This window comes from Triturus cristatus, chromosome 9 (genome assembly GCF_964204655.1).
Source record: "Triturus cristatus chromosome 9, aTriCri1.1, whole genome shotgun sequence".
NCBI classification, from domain to species: domain Eukaryota; kingdom Metazoa; phylum Chordata; class Amphibia; order Caudata; family Salamandridae; genus Triturus; species Triturus cristatus.
Window position 1 is genome coordinate 782,635,569 of NC_140592.1, and position 19,745 is coordinate 782,655,313.

At 45.0% G+C, this 19,745-nt stretch overlaps 1 protein-coding gene across 10 annotated transcripts in view; it reads left to right on the forward strand.

Annotated features, from left to right (window-relative positions):
* PCNX4 (pecanex 4) overlaps positions 1–19,745 on the forward strand; it is a 401,845-nt gene that overhangs the window by 159,010 nt on the left and 223,090 nt on the right. For all 10 annotated transcript variants that reach the window (XM_085626158.1, XM_085626159.1, XM_085626163.1 and 7 more), the window contains exon 8: positions 9,221–9,584. In XM_085626158.1, coding sequence (XP_085482284.1) covers positions 9,221–9,584 — 364 coding nt within the window. The remainder of the gene's footprint in view (positions 1–9,220; positions 9,585–19,745) is intronic.

A 19,745-nucleotide genomic window follows, 5' to 3' on the forward strand; every position in this document is an offset into this window, starting at 1 on the left:
CATCTGTCCCGCCGGACCAGGATACTAAACAAATCGCTTCCTTGGACAGGAAAATGTGCTGCACCTCTTTTATGAAAGTGTCGTACTGCAGCATTACTAGGTCGATACAGTAGGTGTCTCTGGGACTCATTAGCCAGATTTACAGAAAAGATTTCCAGGGAAGAGAGGCAGGACTTCGAAGAGATCCTACAAGGAGGAGGTTTGGTTGCTAACCAAATAATTAGCGTGGTGGCAGATGGCTCTGACCTCGAGGCGCACAGATGTTCACATGGTATATGTGCCAGATACTGATCATGGCTTTGTCTTACAGGCCTGAAGCCAAAGGCACAGCAACACATCCTCCATCTTCCTTTCACTGGTAACTCATTGTTTAGCTCCCACACGGATGATGAGATGGCAAAAATTTAAATTGAGTTGGACACACTCCAAGCCGTCGGCCTAGTAAAACGGAAGGAGTTCCGTCAACGGTACAGGCCTTATGACAGGCGTCCGTACCATCCGAGAGTTCAAGCCCCTCACTGGGTCCCACGCCGACAACACCAACAACCCAAATCTCACTACCAGCCCGGAACTAATAGACAACCACCAGCTTCCTCCAAGACACCAGACAAACAATGAGGCATTGTTTCCCCCGTCGCTGTTACCCACTCCGGTGGGGTGAGGGGGGGTATCACCAGACATCTAAATGAGTGGCGCAACATCACGAGCGAGAATTGGGTGCTGAATATTGTAGAGAATGGTACTCACTTTGCTTCAAGTCCCCGCCTCTGGCAGTTCCACCATCAATAACATCTTCTCATCAGCAAAGGCTACTACAGAACGAAGTCTCCATTCTACGAAGCAAGGAGGCTATCAAGGAGCTTCAGTGATTGTTTTTTAAACTTTTGCCTGATGTGCAATTCCTCTCACTCTAATTACAGGTGGCCAACCACCGGGCCTATTTTTACCCGCTAAACACAGAGGTGGGTAAAGATACATATGGTGTTGATTTTAACCACCAGCATTGTTGATCTTCGCTCTGAGACAATGTTTTCTATTTCATAGGGTTGCCCCATTTTAGTCCCACGTCCTGAGGAAGATCCGCGTGGTTGAGGTTAAGAAATCCCTCTTATGCCGTTAAGTCGGATCAAAACGTCGATGCCACCCCCCACTTGACCTGGACCATTTTGCCCCATACACCCCGCCTCGTGCTAACTCGAGGAGATATATCCCTTGTACTTTTGTGACTTATGTAAACCAAAGTGTTTTGATATTGTTTGGCCAGGTCACTAAGACTGTTTATTTGTTATCAGTCCCATGTAGAGTTTTGTCATTTAAATGTCCCTTGATCACCTTTCTCTTGATTTTCCTTCGCTCTATCAAACACCCCTTTTTGCACATTCCCTTGGAGTAACCCTTTCTTCCTTTTCCTTTTTAAACCACTTGGTTTCTGAATTTAATTTTGAACCAAATAAATACATATTGTTTTGAATGAAACTGTTTATTGCACATCATACATTTTTTCTTAATTGGTAATGGTTTCGCATAACCATGAGCTGAATACTATACGCTCAGAATTGTTAAATGACGACTGTTTAGATAGAATTCTTTTTGAGCTATTGGTCTAGGACCATTGTTCTTTTGTATGAAGCATCCATCAGCAAGACAGATTGCATCACTCCTGGGGTCAGTGGCCCTATGCATATCCTTGTTTCCCAATGCCAGACTCCACATGGGACTGCTCCAACAGAATCTGGAAGATCAATGGAATCGATTCACAAACCATTGGGACAACAAGGTAATCTGCTCATCTGTGTCCTGTTTCACCAGGCTATTCCAATGCAAATGCTCATAACAGATGGAGCTGCTGGCTTTCCATCTATCCCTCAAGTCCTTTTATCCTTCCATTCAAACCGCTCCTGGTCCAAACAGACAACATGACCACGATACTCTATCTAAACAAGTAAGGGGGCACTTGGTCTAGCCCCCCTATCCGTGAAACACTGGCCATCTGGAACTGACTCATAGCAAGGAAGTTGACAACCTCTGCTATTCACCTTCACGGATTACACAACACACAAGCGGATTCTCTCAGCCGCAACTTCCCCGAAACGCATGACTGAATTCTGCACAAAAACCTCATAGGAGACATTTTTCAAGAATGGGGCGTCCGCAGATTGACCTGTTGCAGTTAATGCCGAGACTTCGCATCCAGGTTCTACCGACCACGAACAAAGGGGAATGCCCTTTTGATAAACTGTCCGAGGACATTACTGTGCTTGTTTCCTTACATTCCCCTGATACCGACACTCCTCAACAAACTGTACTGTGCCAGGGCCAGAATGATCCTAATTTCTCCGGAATGGCCTCGACATTGGTCGTACCCGGATCTCCTCCACCTGTCAGAAATACCACAGAAGAGGCTGCCATGCAGACCGGATCTCTTCTACAAGCTCAGACGGAGGATTTTCCAACCCAAACTTCCCTAGCTGAGCTTGACTGCATGGCTCCTGAATTCCTGCAGTATGGACACTTAGTACTTTAACAAGAGTGCATGGATTTTCTTAGGGAGTCCAGGAGGCCATCAACCACACCCTCTACGCTTTCAAGAGGAAGAGATTTTACATGTGGTGTGTTCAAAATGAATTTCCTCCAATTTCAGGACAGGAGGATGTAATATGGTCTTACTTTCTCCGTTTCGGAAAATCTGGTCTGCATTTCTCATCTATTAAGGTGCATCTCGCAACCATAACTGCTTACAGAAAGTCACTTACACAGAGGTCATTCTTCCAAATTCCTGTAGTGAAGGATTTCTTAGTGGGAAGAAGCAGTTTCCGCCAGTACGCAATCCTTCTCCTCCATGAGAACTGAATGTGGTTCTTTCAAAACTCATGGAACCCACACATAATGCAACTTTTACTTAGGCATGCAGAGTCAGCAAGATTCAGTCTCTCTGTGCCTAAGAGCCTTAGACAGTTTTCCATGCTAACATGGTGGTGATGAGGGCTCACCCGAGTTTTCTCCCGAAAGTAGTGTCTGATTTCCACGTTAACCAAACTATTTCACACCCTACGTTCTTTCTAAACCCTTCCACACCATCGGAAAGAGTGTTACACTCTTTAGATCTTAGTTTTGAAATTCTATTTAGATAAGACCAAAAACCATCAGACAATCGGTTTGTCAATTATGTCCCTATGTGAACAGGGTCGCCTCCTCTAAGCAGTCAATTTCTAGGTGGATAGTTGCTTGTATCCTGTTCACCTACCAGTTAGCCAACAAACAATTACCTTCCAAGAGGCAAAGTGGCAACAGCAACCCTCCTAAAGGATGTTCCCATCTCTGAAACCTGCAAAGTGGCTACTTGGAGATCAGTGCTTCCTTTCACAAGGCATTACTGCCTAGATTCAGACACTAAGACAAACACCCAAGTAGGGAAGGCCTCCTTAAGAAATGTATTTCAAGGATAACTGTTACTGACTCGTCTGCAGAAGTGTGAGATGGGCACATTTCTCTATCTCCATCAAAGTACAGCATACGTATTTTTTGCTATACTTGTATATACCACCGCGGAAAGTAATACGGGTCTGCTCCTTGCTTATTTGGGCAGCTTCGAGTGGAGCAGCAGGATCCAATGTAAGGGAGATTAACTATCTTGGATAACATCTGCAGAGATATCATTTTTGGATTGTGTGACAACGGCAGCCCACATTGGCAATACACGGATTTCAAATCCCAGAATTCTCGGCCCAAGCCACTTGCTCACCGGAGTGTGATGGATGTTAAAAGGGGATGTATCTTGTAGCAATGTTGTCGTCTCCACGCAGTATGCCTCTGACAAAGGGCGCGAAGACCGAAACGCATCGCCACTGTACTGCTGTGTACATGGGATTTAATGAAGCTTTACTCTACAAATAAACCTGCTAAGAGTGTATTTCGCTTGGGGAGATATATATATTATTCCTGAATTGCCCACCTAGGCGAGAGGCACTTGTGAAGCAGTGTAAGCCAAAAGCCTGTCGTTGGGTATGGAAACGATAAGCCAAGCAGATTCCTTTTCGCAGCTGTCTTCGCCGTATAAGCCTGACTTGTTTCAGAGTCCTTCGACTCCTTCCTCAGAGGCCGGCGATGCAGTAAAGCGTCCTGGTCCCTCCCCTTCCTTATATACCAATGATTGCACGCCCTACATGGGCTACTCAAATGAGATTGTGCACAGGATTGTGGAAGTTGCAGTCCCAGGAATGTCTCGCAATGTTCTGTGGGTTACAGTGCAAGCCCTCGGATCGGCCTCTGCTTGGCTTTCAAGTCCTCAATCGACCAGGGACCAGGACGCAGAATCCTCATCAAAATGTATGCTTTCTCCTTTAAATGCATGCAAGTTTGACACTTGCCTTGAGTACCAGATTATTCTGGGGCACTAATCCCATCTCGTTTCTTTGTGTTAGGCCTCCGTCCCCCTTGTACCATCTCCAGAGTCCTATTCTATTCATTGTTACTGAGTAACATTTGAGTTGAAACCATTAATAAGTTGAGAGCTGAAGAGGAGCTACTCTCAAGGAAAACGTCTGCTTATAGGTGTGTTTTAGGGCATCGCCTCTACCACTATTTGTTGGGCCAAAAATGGCCACTACACAGGTGAAAAGTAACCAAGCCAACTTCAAGATAAGTGCATTTAATTTGACATTTATTTTTCCAAAACAAAATATGTTCTCCAACATGAGACAGGAGGTTGTTTAAATCTAACAAGAAGTATAAGAGCTGGCCATACGAAGACTGAATTCTGGACTTCTGGAAATGTTATTTGGCAGACTTGCGGCAAACTCCAGACCAAACACAGCAGGTTGATGTATTGTTAATGGTGCTAATGGAACCTTTTCTAAAGCTTCAAATCATTATCCAGAGCATGTACATAAAAGCAGAAAAGGGATACGTTGTCACATGTACTCAAGGAGTGTCTGAAATGGTAAGGACATAAAGGTTAGCATTTTTTTTAAGTGTACACCAATCAAAGTAGCAGGATTTTCGGGAACTAAACGGTTTCCATCAGCAAATCTTATACAACCTAGAAGAGTGCCAAACTACTCTAGCATAGTCCATATATTTTCCCGTTTTAGCAAGAAAAGGGAAACCACATGAAGGAGACTGTTAAATGTGGAAGGAAGTGAAAATAAACGATTTAACTAGGTAAAGTTTGTTTCATATTGAGTTTGTTCCATATTGAGAGTAGAAACAGATGGTAAGTCCACAAATGAGCAAAAAAGAATATTTGTAGGAAAATATATGCAACAGAATTTGATGAAACGTTTTTTCCAAAATGGAAACTCCATAGTGCTATCTTTTTGAATGACTGAATGGTTTACATCTGGTTTATTGGAGATCAGAAAAGGTGAAAACAATCCGTAGTAAACCCAGTTTAATCATTCACTCGAGATGGGGTGCAAGTGCTTAAGAGGATGACAACATATGGTGCAGGGATAGTGTGCTCTTTATTATTCATTTTGCATAGCTCATAGAGAAGTACTCGTATTCTTTGAGTTTCTTCTGTTGTAGGATTTTAATTTGAAAAACAGCTCTTTAAAAGTCTTTTGCTCCTCAGATTTCTCCTTTTCTGGTAAGGGAGCATTTAGTGAGTCTGGTTCTTCAGAATATCCTTCTTCCAGTGCCCTTATTTCCAAGAGTAAGAAATGGGGATGGTCCTTGATGTGTTCTATGGTTCCTCTAAAAGTAGCTATTCAACTTCTCATTCCGGTTTGTCAAGAGGCCGGACCCCTGAAAAGAAAAGATTTGAGGTCCAGTGTGGCTCTGTGGCTCTCTCTAACTGCCCCCAGCCATCGCAGCTGCCAGTCTTCTCTTCCCTCTCCTGCCTGCTCTCTGTCCCATTGACTTGCCTGGAAGGAGAACAGTGGGCCATCAGGGCCTTATCGGGATCTCCATGACTGTACACTAGAGAACTGAAAGAGTAGCTATTAATAGACAATAATCTGACCCTCTGTTTTGCCTCAGGAACCTTGCTTGCCCATTGAATGGCAAATTGTCAGCCAGGACTCCAGGACTCACCCACTGGTATATAGGCTGTCTCGATTAGGGATTGCTCATCCCTTTTTGTGGCCTGCCTTCTTCAAAGGAGAGACTCTCCTTTCTCTTCCTTTAGCTGTTCCAGAATGGCTAATGGCCTTCACGGCTCATTTCAACTTCCAGATGCTGTTGCACAGTCACTGACAAAAAGGTCTTTTTCTCATTTCCTTTCCCCGTTTTAAAAATGGAAAGCCTATTCACTCGGGAAGTCAAGAGGCATGTCTCTACACTGATCACTGTTTTTTACTTTGAGGCTTCAACGGATATGCTTATTATTGTGATCTTCAACGTCACACTGCGGAAGTGGGTAGAACATGATCCAGTTGTACATACAAGCCTGTCCGCGAACGACCATGCTATTTTAACTTTAATTCTTCCCAATATCAACAGAATATTCCATTATTGAGATTACTTACAGTTTGAGATTTGGAAATTAAATAAGTGATCAGATTGAATTATTTGGCCTTCTCCAATGATACAAAGCTAATGAACAGTTGGAGCACCTAGATCCAATTCATAATATTTTACATCAGTCAAACTTCTGCTCAGTTCTTGTCTTGTTGGAATATGCAGTCATTCTTTGTATTGATTGTATTTTTGATAATGTATGAAGGACAGGTACTTATAACGCTTAAGTTCCCTCTTGATATGGCAAGCAGGAAGCTCATGCAAAGCTTTTTTTTTTTTTTTTTTTAAGTCATCCGACCTGCTTGCAGTTTGTGCTCCTTCCATAGTCTGATTACGATCTTGGCAGTCAGGGCTATCCTGTCCGCCAAATTGCAATTCAATTTTATCTAATTAAACTTGTGATACAGCGGACGGGATATCTGTCACGTTTGTGACAGAGTATCCCCTCTGCCAAGATCGTAACCAGGCCCTTAGTTGTTGAGAAACGTCTTATTGCAGTTGCCTACGCCTGAAAGACTTGTCTGCCCTTAAATATTGAGTCTTTCAATTTAAATAGAGCTTCAGCCTTCTTTTTCTGTAGTTTAAGTCACCAGGAGTTATCTCGTACCCTAGAAAGTCCACAGAAGTTAAACCAACTCAACTCTCTTAGAAAATCTGTTATTCCTCAATGTGTTCCTCATCTGTGGCATTCTTGATCAAGAGGTCATCCAGGTAAGCCATATTTCCCCTTTTTAAATTATTTTCATGCCTTTTCAATGAAAGAATATATTGAAATGACTTCCATTGCCGATTGATTGTTAATTTGTGTGCATCAACATGTACTGTTTCTCCTGGAACATGAAAGTTGATTTGTGTTTATCAAGTTTAAAAACTAGCAAATAACGATCGGAGATACTGAAGATTTTGGGCCCAACTAAACAAGCGCAACTCTGGTGAGCATAGAATACTGGCTATCGCAATATGTTGGCTTCAATGTTCAGCATAATTATACTAGCACATGGTCACCTCTTTGCTTGAATACCTTGTTTTAGTATTGAGTTCTGTATGTTAGTGATACCAAAAATAAAAATGCCCACTTATTCTTTATGGGTTAGTCTGTTTCAGAATCACTGTTCGTTTTATTAAATAATAATGAAGCTTCAATCATCTTCAAGTAGGTTCTGAATCTCACGCATTGTGTCCCTCTCTTTCATTTAGCTGGACAGGGATAATGTGCTGCAATCCATGTAATTATTGGCAAGATGTGTGTGAATCGGTCATACTGTAATATTTCATAAGGTATCACAACCCTTATGACTGGTGGCACGCATTTTTCATCTAAACTAAAAACTTTTATTGGAATTGACTTGCAGAGGCAACGTGTTGTCAAATGCTAATAACATTGACAGCTATCAAATTATGACTAATTCGCTCGAGGTACAGTCATAGACAACTGTTCAGCTGTAGCCAAATATCTCAATTTTAACCAAATTCTTAGCTAAATCCCCCTTACAATAGCCTTGTGCTTGAACACATTTATTTAGTCTCAACCACTTCGGCATTCAGTGCTGCAACCATTGAGTCCACTTCGAAGAAAAATAATATGCAATCCATCTCAGCATTTTCACAGCTGTTATTTTTGCCCCTCCACACAATATGGCATCTCTGTGCTTTCTCATATCCTGCCTCCCACAGTCATCCCTAAACAAGCTAAACTCCCAACATCTCAAAGAACCGCTATTTTCAAGCCTCTTTTAAATTGTATGTAGTCTCAAGTCGTCAAACCATACATCTCCAGGAATAGTTCCCTACCCTGTTTTGCCTCTTGCACCACTGGTGTCTTAGATTTTATTTAATTACATCCCTAAAGAATTGATTGCAAACTATTGTTTTACCTATCTTCATTTGTTACCATAATTTTGATCACAGATGATAGTTTCTCTATACAGAAAATTCCTATGAACGATAACACAAAGTACGTGGGAAAAATCCAGTACGATGGAATCAAACCACAGTATGCTTAAACTTACCTTACAAAAGAATGTTAGAAATCAAAGAGCGGCATGGAGATAATTTTCTAAGAAATTTGTTGATTATAAAGTCCGACATTAATGCAATTATTAGTTTACATCGCATCATCCTTGTAAAGTGTACTTCAATTCACTAAATAGGTCCTTGAAGGGGAACTCCATCCGGAGTCTTTTTAAAATAGTCAAAGTGCATACATAGACAACCACACCATGACCACTGACCGTTTCTAAAGCATCTGTGATGTTTAAAATGCATTTTGAAAGTTTACCATTCCTGAACATACCTTGAATCTTAACCTTGCTTCGTTGGCCACACAGGAAAGGGACAGGAATCAAACATTTAGAAAATGCATTTTATCAGTTTATTAAGCTATTTGAATATCCAGCCTGGGTTTGGTAACTTGGGTAGCGGATTTCTTATTGATACCGAAAAAAATGATTCTCTCTGTAGTTCCTTTCTAATGCCAGGCCTGGTCATTTTACAAAAATAAGCAAATGTTGTTTATTATATGTAGTGGGGCAGAGCAGCTTCTTCCGCTTTTTCACGGAGTGATTTTTTTTCAATTTGATTAAAGAGTTATTTGTATGTAAAGTTCAATGACCCATTTAAAATCAGATGGCTGTTGGCATAGAGACAAACTTTGTCCCATCATTAGTCGCAACAATCACCAAGTCTACAAAAATAGTAGTTCGGCAATGCAGTGTACTACAAGAACAAATGATATGCTGGTTCTTTATTTTAATCCCTACAGGTGGCAATAATTCGTGATCGCCTCTGTCAGTTGATCTCTAAATTGCAGTTCGCAGTAACTGTTTTCTTGACATCGTGGACAGAGAAGAAGCAACGGCGTAAATCATCACCCAGTCTTATTACACTCAACATTATCTTCTTCCCCATCGTCTTGACCTTCGTCATTCTATCATCTGCATTGTCTTCACCTTTACTGGCGCTCTTCACTCTTCCAGTGTTCGTGGTTGGGTTTCCACGACCCATTAAAAGCTGGCCCGGAGCAGTGGGTGCATCAGCCTGTGTTTGCACAGATACGGTCTACTACAAGCAAATTACTCCAAGTCTAGTTGCTGCTCTACAGTCTGCACTTACAACTGGCTGCCTAGGTATGTAAACATTCTTCTTTTTAAATGTAACCCCTAATATTCTAATAAATAATAAATTCAGTGAAGACATTGAACGAATGACTAACCGCCCTATTCATAAGTAAGGAATCCGCAAGCTGGTGAATAAGTTGTAACTTTTTTATTCTCCCCATCACATTTTTTGCAAGAATCAACAATATCAGATTCAGACCACCTGCACTGAGGTCTATTTGTTACTTTTTTGTTAGGTTAAAATATTCAAGGCAGTACTGTAGATTTAAAGCCTCTCCCAACCAGGTGAACTTCATAATACCAAATTTACGTATCACTCCTGAGTTTACTCCTTGCCATTAGTGAAGGAACTTTGAGTCAGACTGCTTCTTTAAGTGGTGATTTCCCTTTTAACAGGTCAAGGGTTTTGTCATTTTTTACAACTGACACGAGCAAGCGGTGCTCTACTGCGGTATCAATGCTGCATAGTGGCTGCATTGTGGAAATGTGGCAGAGGGTAATTATACCTGCTAAGTTGTGCTCAAGCCCACCATTGACAAATACTACCCTCATTATACACTGTAGTTCACGGTGGTTGATGGTTCCTGTTGAGCAGAGTAGGTTATAGAGTTAGCTGGCTGGGGAATCACGGAACTAAGAGATGGTTAGAATGGGTCCAGCACCACAGTGGCTCAGATTCTGGAGATGAAAATTCAGAATCTGTATGCGGCATGAGGAGGGGTTTGGGTGGTGTACATCGGTACTAATTGGGAGATCATAGGTATCTGATGAGGGTGTAACTGGGGAGCGTGTTGGTGAGGTGTATCTGAGAAGTGCTGTCGATCTTTTTGAAGAGTAGGTTAAATATTATATAAAGGACCCCGTTTTTAGTTGCTAGCCATCATACCTGCTGTCAGTACTGAGAGGTGGGTGATGGGGAGGTTGAAGAGGGTAAGAACTGTTAAGTTAGTCACCTGAGTTTGGAGGACTTCAGAATAAATTAGCAGAGCACAATAAAATGCCAAATTGCCATCAGGCAGTTTAGGACATGGGTTTTGAGGGGATTTAGAAAGACGAGTTGAGTGTTGTCAGCATAAAGATAAGTGAAACATAATGGGGAAATTATTTCAGCTATGAAGACGGTAGGTAGGAAAAATTGTTTGTGACCCAGCAGTAAGCTTTGTGTGCTAGTCAGCAAGAGATGTTGCAGAAGAATTAGAATTTCATTAATCTGTAGAAGATCAGTGATAGAAAGACGAGTCTAACACTTTGGGCAGCAAGTGTTACAAATAATACTGTGGAATAAACAGTTTCTAATGCTAATATTTGGAAGTTAGAATGATATTAGTGAAAACACAGTTATGATGTGCACATGCGAAGGAGCAGTCTCTTTGAAGTGAAAGGCACAGTGCTGGACGTAAGAGGCTTAAGGTGGTTGAGCACCAAATCCTAGCTTGTTATTCAGCTGAACACAAGACCTTCAATAGTCTTAAAGAGAAAGGGTAATTTGAAAGATGGGGAGGTTTGTAGTTATTTGTTTATTTTGTGTGTTTCAGCTAGAAACAAGCCACACAAATAAAGTGGATCATTTAAAAATTAAATTTAGAAAGTTATATTGTTAAAAATGAGAGCGTTTGAAATTATTTCACCTAAGATTAAGAAAGCCAAATTCCCTTAAATGGATAAAACCATAAAATAATATTTAGAAGCAGTTTGATTGTTGAAAGTTAATAGTTAATTGTTAATTGCATCGCCTTATATTGACTGTATGTTTTTAAAAGAGGACACGCAAACTTCTTCACCAAGAAATGTCCTCCTCGGCTGCGAGGAGTTAGCGCATTAGAGAATACAATGTAACACTGTTTCTTGCCCTCCCTTCTCACCCTTGCACAGTGACAAAGACATGCCTTATTGCTAGTCCACTTTTTAGTGAAAGCCAAGACTGGGAGTACTCCAGTCTAAATCTCATATACAAGCTCCTCTGTGCCTCCAGGAACAAGTTGTCCAAACGAAGGAAGAAAAACAACACAGATGAATATAATTATAGTTAATTGGCTAAGATTATCTTAAAAGGGATATCACAAGTATAAGACACTTTATTTATCCCCCCTCTTTTTCTTTCCCCCATTACATTTCAATATATGATTAATCATGATTGACATTAATAAAATCCCACTGAAAATTATTCCAAATCTTATCAAATTTTATCAGCGAGGAGAGGCCCCTTGCTTTGGTCGGAGTGAGCTCCGATTTCTAGTTCTGATGCATCAGGGTGCACCATTCCATATCCTTAGTGGAGTTCTCCGAGACCCATGCCCTAGCATTGTAAAGCTGGGCAGATACCAGCATAATTAATACTAATCTCTGAATACCTCCCTCGAGCAAATATTTAACGCCCGTCATGCGTTCTTTAACAGATAGTTGTACTGGGGAACCCAGAGTTAAGGACATAAACTTCATCACCCCTTCCCAAACATTTGGTAGACAAGGACAAAGTGCGAACATATGCAAGACCTCTGCAGTAAGAAGATTGCAGGAACCAGTTGTCTGTGCATTTTGTAGGATGCTGGTTCTGTGTATTCTATAACAAAGTATGGTATAGTGAGCACAGAGTCCACTGGATCCCCAGAAGCTTTAGAGAGGCTAAAGTTGATAATACCAATGCTCTGTTTTGTAGTAGTGTAAGCAAGCAGTTAGGCATATCAGTGGGCAGTGCTAAGCATCTGTTGTACACACGCAGGCAAGAAATGATTACACACACTCAATGACTAATTCCAAGACCAATGGTTGTAAAAATATTACTTTAAGTATATTTATTTTGTAGAACCAAACAACTTTTGTTGCAAGAAAATAATTTTTGCAATATCACAGTTTTTCAGTGTAAAAAGTGGACACTTAGTGAATTTTTCAATCAGACAATGTTACCCTATGGGAGAAAACATATTCTGGAATATTTCAGGTAAGTAAATGATATACGGTATTGAGCTTTTGGATGAAGAATCCGTACCTGGCAAGGTTCAAGTAAGTGACCTCAATGCACCACCAGCGGCACTGGACTGTGTGCAGAGGTCAAACTCTGGATCTGGTGCCAATGTTATCAAATAGAGAAAGGGGGCAATCGAAGTGGTACTATTTGCAGGTGAATAGCGCGGTTCTGGAACCCAGTCTCCAAGGGAGTTAGGGTAACCACGGGGAGCCTCAGGGCAGCACCAAACTTACACCTCCAGTGGCACGGGGCGGCCGGGTGCAGAGTGCCAACAAAGAGTCAGGTGCCCAATGCAATCCAATGGGGAATCTTGAACTTGGAAAAAGGCTGCAGGCTCCAGCCAGAAGGTTGGATGAAATAAACCTACTGCTGCACAGGTAAGTTGGGGTGTGCTGGAGCGTTGGGACACCATTGGTAGATCTCCCCAAGGCTCATAGGCTCCGTGTGTTGGGGTGTCCTTTGGTGTCGGAAGTCAGCTTACCAGTGCGGGGGTTAGATTGTCGTGTGGAGGATGCAGGCATCAACATGGAGTCCGGCAGAGGTCAACTCGCCATTGTTGCTCAGGATCGCCGGTAACCTTTTCTGGACCGGTTGGCCTCTTGGACAAGGGCCGTGGGCTTCGAGTGCAGAGCTATGGTCTTTAAACCTGTTTTTCTTCTGGACAGGGTCACTGTTCACAGGAGATTAGGAGTCATTTTAGAAGGCAGGCAATCCACCCAGGGTTCTGGAGGTTGGTAGGCTGCGGGACGAGTTGCTGTTCTGTAGCGGGGTCTTTGAGGGCTGCAAACAGGCCGGTAGGGCTGGGGCCAAGTCAGTTGGTGTCTTCGGTGCTGCACAGCTCTTCTTTTGTCCTCTTCTCTGTAGGTTGTCGGTAGTCTGAGGATTAAGGTTCAGGGGTGCCCTAAATACTCAATTTAGGTGTGTTGAAGGGGTTAGAAGGTAGTAGCCAACGGGCTGCTTACCTTTAGAGTGACTACACTGTTTGTATATCCATTCCCTCTGGTGAGTGGGCATTCCTCTAACCCTATTGGCTAGGATCATCCAAAACAATATGGAGGATTTTCAAAAGAGGGGGTAACTTCAGGCCTGGGCACCCTAGGTGGTCTTGGCTGAGAAGGAACACACCTCTTATGTACTCATTTTCCCTCCGAACTTGCTGCCAAAAGTGGTGCTTGATCAGGGGGAGGGCGGGCATCTCCACTAGCTGGAGAGGCCCTGGTCAGCATAACAAAGGGCAGGATGCCTTTGAGGCATACTGCAGTTCTATGCTGTTCCTGTTTGGGGGTAGGTGTGAAGCAACTCCACCCAGAGCAGGCTTTGTTTCTGACCCACGAGAGCAAAAGGCTCCCACCCATGGGGATCAGAAACCTGCCTAGAGATGGCAGGCTGGTGGAGACCAGTCCGGCACACACTAGTGGTTTTGTAATTTTCAGGGAGTGCCTCTGAGGTGCCCTCGGAGTGCATTTAATAATGAATCCAACACTGGCATCAGCATGGGCTCATTAATCTGAGATGTTTGGTACCAAACATCTTGGAATTCAATGAAGCCATCATGGACTTGTGAAATTCGTAGTGCCAAGCTCACAGCCTATGTACTCTGGCTTCACTGTGCACTTATAATGTCTAAGAATGGACATAAACACTATTGGGGCATATCTGCTCATGCAGTTATGCCCTCACATGAGGTATGGTGCACCCTGCCTTAGGGCTGTAAAGTCTGCTGTAGGGGTGACTTACCTATGCCTCTTGCAGTGCTAATAGGCCTGGCACACAGTGATGTGTGCCAGGTCGACTCTTTACTTTTATCTGCACCAAACACACAGGCTGCAGTGGCAGTATGCTAGTTTCTGACGATACATCTGCCAGTGGATTCCTCACCTTGTGAATATCCCCTGCGCCAGCAGCATTCAGAAATTTTTTGTAGCTCTCCACGCCGACGACGTCACAATAGCATGGCTCCGCACGCGGCTCCGCTGACGTCACTGGAGCCATAAGAGAGCCTCGTCGGCGTGATGACGTCCGTTCCCTTTTTTCCGCGCCGTCGACGCTAAAGGTTTTCTGGGACTCTCCGCAGCTTGTCTAGTTACTTTGCATTTCTGGATAGTTTTTCTGGTCTTCTCTTGCTTCTTTCCTGAAGATGTCGAGGAAGTCAGGGTTCAAGCCCTGTAGAGAGTGCGGAGGACATATGTCCATTACGGATCCTCACGAAGATTGTGTCTGGTGCCTGTCGTCGGATCACGACGTCGAGGGGTGCTCTTGCTGCCGTAAGATGAACCCAAAGGCTTTAAAGGAAAGAGAGGCCAAGCTGTTCATGGCGAAGATGAGGAAGGAGAAGAGAGGTCGAAGGCGGTCGAGGTCTGGTTCGAAGTCGACTTCGGGTCATGCTTCAAAATCAAAGAAGCATAAGAAGAAGAGGCACGGGTCTCGACGCCGTTCAGAAAAGGAGACTGCTCCGAAATCGACTTCTCCAGTTCCTCGGCATCGTAAGGACTATGTTTCTCTTTCGGTTTCGAATCCGGCTTCACCTGTTCGTCCGGCTTCACCTGCAGCTTCTCCGGAGCGTGCTCCGGCTCCGGCTCCATCTCCATCTCCGACGCATTCTCCGGCTCCGGTGGAAGAGGCTCCGGTACCTGATGAGTCGTCGACTCAATTGGCTTCACCGTCGGCGCCGATTGGCCCGAGTTCTGTAATACCTCAGCCTGAGCCTTTATCAGGCCCTTACCCACCTTTCCCTGGCCAAGACCCATCGCATTACTTGAATGCCATGCATGGTGTCTTTACAAGAGCAATGTACCCCTCTGGAGCACCTTCGGGTCCCATGGGTCCAATGGCCTTTAATTTGGGGGTTCCTCAGGCCTATGCTCAGGCTTCCTTTATGCCATTCCTTCCAGCGGCGCCGTCCTGGCATTTCCCGGCACCGAGGACGTCGACACCGTTCCCTTCATCTCCGGCTCAGTCAGCTCGACCTCGTTCGGCTCAGGCTGTGCCTACAGATCCGTGTTCGACGTCGGCTCCATCTGAGTTGTGTGTGGCCCGCCCACGCTGGTTCCGAGGATAAGATCCAGGCAGGAGGTGCAGAGGATTTTGGAAGAGCAGAAGGATCGGGCAGAAGAAATGGAGGAAGTTGAACTTCAAGAGTCAGATGACTTATTTGAAGACTTAAGGGAGGCAAGTGGCCTTGATATGTCCCCAGAATGGGAGCTTTCTCCTCCTTCAGATGCTCCCTCTAAGGATGTGGTTCCTTACCACACAGTTATAAGGAAGGCAGCGGAGCTCTTAAAGTTGCAGCTCCCAACGGCTGAATTTAAGTCCAATATCTTGACGGAGGTTCTTCATTCTCCCTCCACTGTAGTAGAACCTTTGCTTCCTTTCAATGATGCCATCACTGAGCCAGTTATGGAGGTTTGGCGTAAACCCTTTTCGGCTCCAGCAGTGTCAAAATCTGTTGCTAGGAGGTACAGGGCAGCTCCAGGAGATCCAGACTTCCTAACATCCCATCCTTCTCCTGAGAGTCTGGTGGTTCAAGCTGCCTGTTAGAAGAAGTCTTCTGGAGCATTTCCTCAAGTTCCTGGTGATAGAGAGTCAAAAAAGCTTGACCAGTCCGCCAAGAAGGTGTTCTCCTCGGCAAGTATGGCCTTGAAGTCCACAAATGCCGCCTGTCTTTTGGGCCGTTACATCCACGCCCTAATGGACTCTGCAAAACAGCTGGCTCCTAAATTGTCTGAGGAGGACAGACAGAATTTTAATGATGTCTTGTCGGACACTCAAGCAGCTGCACGTCAAGTTATTCAGAGTGGTTTGCACACTGCGGACTCTGTTGCCAGGATCATGGGCTCCTCGGTTGCCACAAAAAGAAGTGCTTGGCTTAAGTCATCGGAGTTCTCTCCAGATGTGCAGGCAACACTTCTAGACCTACCCGTTGATGGTTCTGGACTGTTTGGAAAGAAAGCAGATGCAGCCTTGAAAAGGTTCAAGGACAGCAAAGCCACAGCTAAGTCTCTGGGCCTGCAGGCGCAGCCTAGAGGTTCCTCTTACAGAAGGTACAGAGGTTTTGGGAGGTCGTTCTTTCGGACCTACAGGCAGCCTCAGCAGCAGCAGCAAAATACCCTGCATAAGACCTACAGGGGCAAGAACAGAGGTCGTCCACGAGGTCGTCAGCCCTCCTCTTTTACCTCCCTCCCTCTTGCCACAGCAAAGCAGCCCTAGATCCACCATTCTGGATCATGTTGGTCCTGTGGGGGGTCAGCTTACCCATTTTCTGCAAGATTGGGAATCGGTCACTACGGACCTTTTGGGTTCTAAATCTTGTGGAAAATAGGTATGCTCTTCACTTTTGGGAATTCCCTCCAAATTACCCTCCTTGCCAAGGTGCTTGCTCGGAGGACCACCTTATTCTCCTGCAGGAGGACGTCCTAACATTACTGAAAAAAGGTGCGATAGAGGTGGTTCCAGAGCGGGAAAGGGGTCAGGGATGCTACTCCAGGTATTTCCTGATACCCAAGAAGGTTGGCATGCTACGTCCAATCCTGGATCTCAGGCTCTTGAACCTTTTTCTGAAGCAGGAGAAGTTCAAGATACTCACCCTTGAACAGATTCTTCAAGCGCTGCAACAGGACTGGATGGTGTCGATCGACTTGCAGGATGCGTATTTTCATATTCCGATCCTGGAGTCGCACAGGAAGTATCTCCGTTTTACTGTAGGGTTGCAACATTATCAGTTTGGGGTTCTCCCATTTGGTCTTGCTACTGCACCTCGAGTCTTCACCAAGGTGATGGCAGTGGTGGCAGCCCATCTCAGAAGGCCGGGGATTCCAGTTTTCCCCTATCTGGACGACTGGCTGATCAAAGCGGAGTCGCCAAAGAAGGTGCTTCATCATCTGCAGGTGGCCACTCAGCTGTTGTACAAATTGGGTTTCTCGATAAACGTGCCCAAATCTTATCTGGTGCCCTCTCAGCGCAACCTGTTCATAGGGGCGGTACTGGACACTACAGTGTGTCGAGCATTCCCACCTCCACAAAGGATTCTCAACATACAGGAAATGATTCCCTTGTTCGACAATGGAGCGGTCGTTCCAGTCCTGAAAGTCCTTTGTCTGCTCGGTCTGTTTGCTTCCTGCATTCTGTTGGTCAACCATCCACGCTGGAACATAAGGGCGCTCCAGTGGTGCCTCCGCAGGCAGTGGTATCAGCACAACGGAGATCTCAGGGAGTCTGTGAGGATCTCCAGAGAAGCTGCAGCGGATCTGTCTTGGTGGAGCGTGGAGGCGAATCTGTCTCAAGGAAAGCCCTTCCATCTACCTCCATCGGTGGCCACAGTGATCACGGATGCATCCACTTTAGGGTGGGGTGCGCACCTGGGGGATCTGGAGATCAAGGGTCTTTGGTCTCCAGAGGAAAGGTTGCTTCACATCAACTTTTGGAGTTGCGGGCGATACGTTTGGCTCTCAAGGCCTTCCTCCCTTCCCTTCGCGGTCAGTCGGTTCAAGTCCTGACGGACAACACTACCGCGATGTGGTATGTCAACAAGCAGGGAGGAGTAGGGTCACTTTGTCTCTGCAGAGAGGCTCTGCGTCTCTGGTCCTGGGTTCAGGATCATCAAATTTGTCTGATTGCAAATCATCTGGCCGGAGTTCTGAACGTGCTTGCAGACAGTCTCAGTCGGCAGTTCTCTGCCTACCACGAGTGGAGGCTCCATCCGGAAGTGGTTCGTCAAGTCTTTCGGACGTGGGGAACTCCTTGGGTGGACCTGTTTGCCACTCACGAGAACACTCACTGCCTGTCATTCTGCAGTCTCCAGTATCCGATGCAGGGAGCTTTGGGGGACACGTTTCAGTTGAGATGGGACTCCTATCTCCTTTACGAGTTTCCTCCCATACCCTTGATTCCTCGGGTTCTGAGGAAGATTCGCTAAGACCGGGCCCATGTCATCTTGATCGCCCCAGATTGGCCAAGAAGGGTGTGGTATACAGATCTTGTACACCTCTCCTCGTGCCCTCCGCTCCGTCTCCCTCTCAGGGCAGACCTCCTCTTGCAGGGGCAGATTCTACACCCCCACCTCCAGAACTTACACCTTCATGCCTGGAGGTTGAACGGGGCAACCTGAATTCTTTTTCTCTCCCGCCTGACGTGGTGGACGTGATTTTGTCTGCCACTCGTAACTCCACCAAGTCTATCTATTCCTATAGGTGATCTAAATTTGTCCATTGGTGTGGGGAGAAGTCTATTGACCCCTTGGGGGCTCGTTTAGCCAACATCCTTCAGTTTGCTCCCTCTCTAGCTCAGCAAAGTTTTGCTGTAGCTACTGTGAAGGGTTATTTATCGGCTTTGTCGGCATTCCTTTGCTTGCCGGATCAGCCGTCCTATTGTGTTACGGTTCATTAAGGGCCTTACCAACAAATTTCCGCCCACTCCATTTATTGTGCATCAATGGGACTTAAATCTTGTCTTAATTTACTTGATGGGTTCTCCCTTTGAACCCTTGTACATGTGTCCTTTAAGGCTATTGTTTTTTTAAACAGTTTTTCTCATTGCCATTACCTCGGCAAGGAGGGTAAGGGAGCTTCAAGCTCTGAGTTCCAAACCCCCATTCTCGACCATTCATGCTGAAAGAATGGTACTCAGGACCAGGGCTGCTTTTCTGCCTAAGGTGGTAACTCCTTTCCATCTGGGGCAGTCCATTACCCTTCCTTTCTTCTATTCTTCGCCTCACCCTCCCAAGGAGGAGGAGCGGCTTCACCTCTTGGACCCTAAATGGGCGGTGAGTTTTTACCTCGATAGAACTAAAGACTTTCGAGTGTATGACCAGCTCTTCGTGGGCTTCATTGGCTGCAGGAAAGGCAGAGCGGTGCACAAGCGCACCCTTTCCAGATGGATTATCTTGTGCATCAAGATCTGCTACTCTTTGGCCGGTAAGGAACCTCCAGAGGGTATAACGGCTCACTCTACCAGGACAAAGTCTTCTACATCTGCCTTATCTAGAGGTGTTCCTGTGGAGGACATTTGTAGAGCGGCAACTTGGGCCTCCCTCCACACTTTCGCGAAGCATTACTGCTTAGGTTCCGAGGTGAGGAGGGACGGACACTTTGCACGTTCCGTCCTTCAGGACTTTTTGGTATAGAAGGGTGGACTCCCTCTTCCGGGAGTGGGGGACTGCTATGGGACTCTATTCACAAGGTGAGGAATCCACTGGCAGATGTATCCATCAG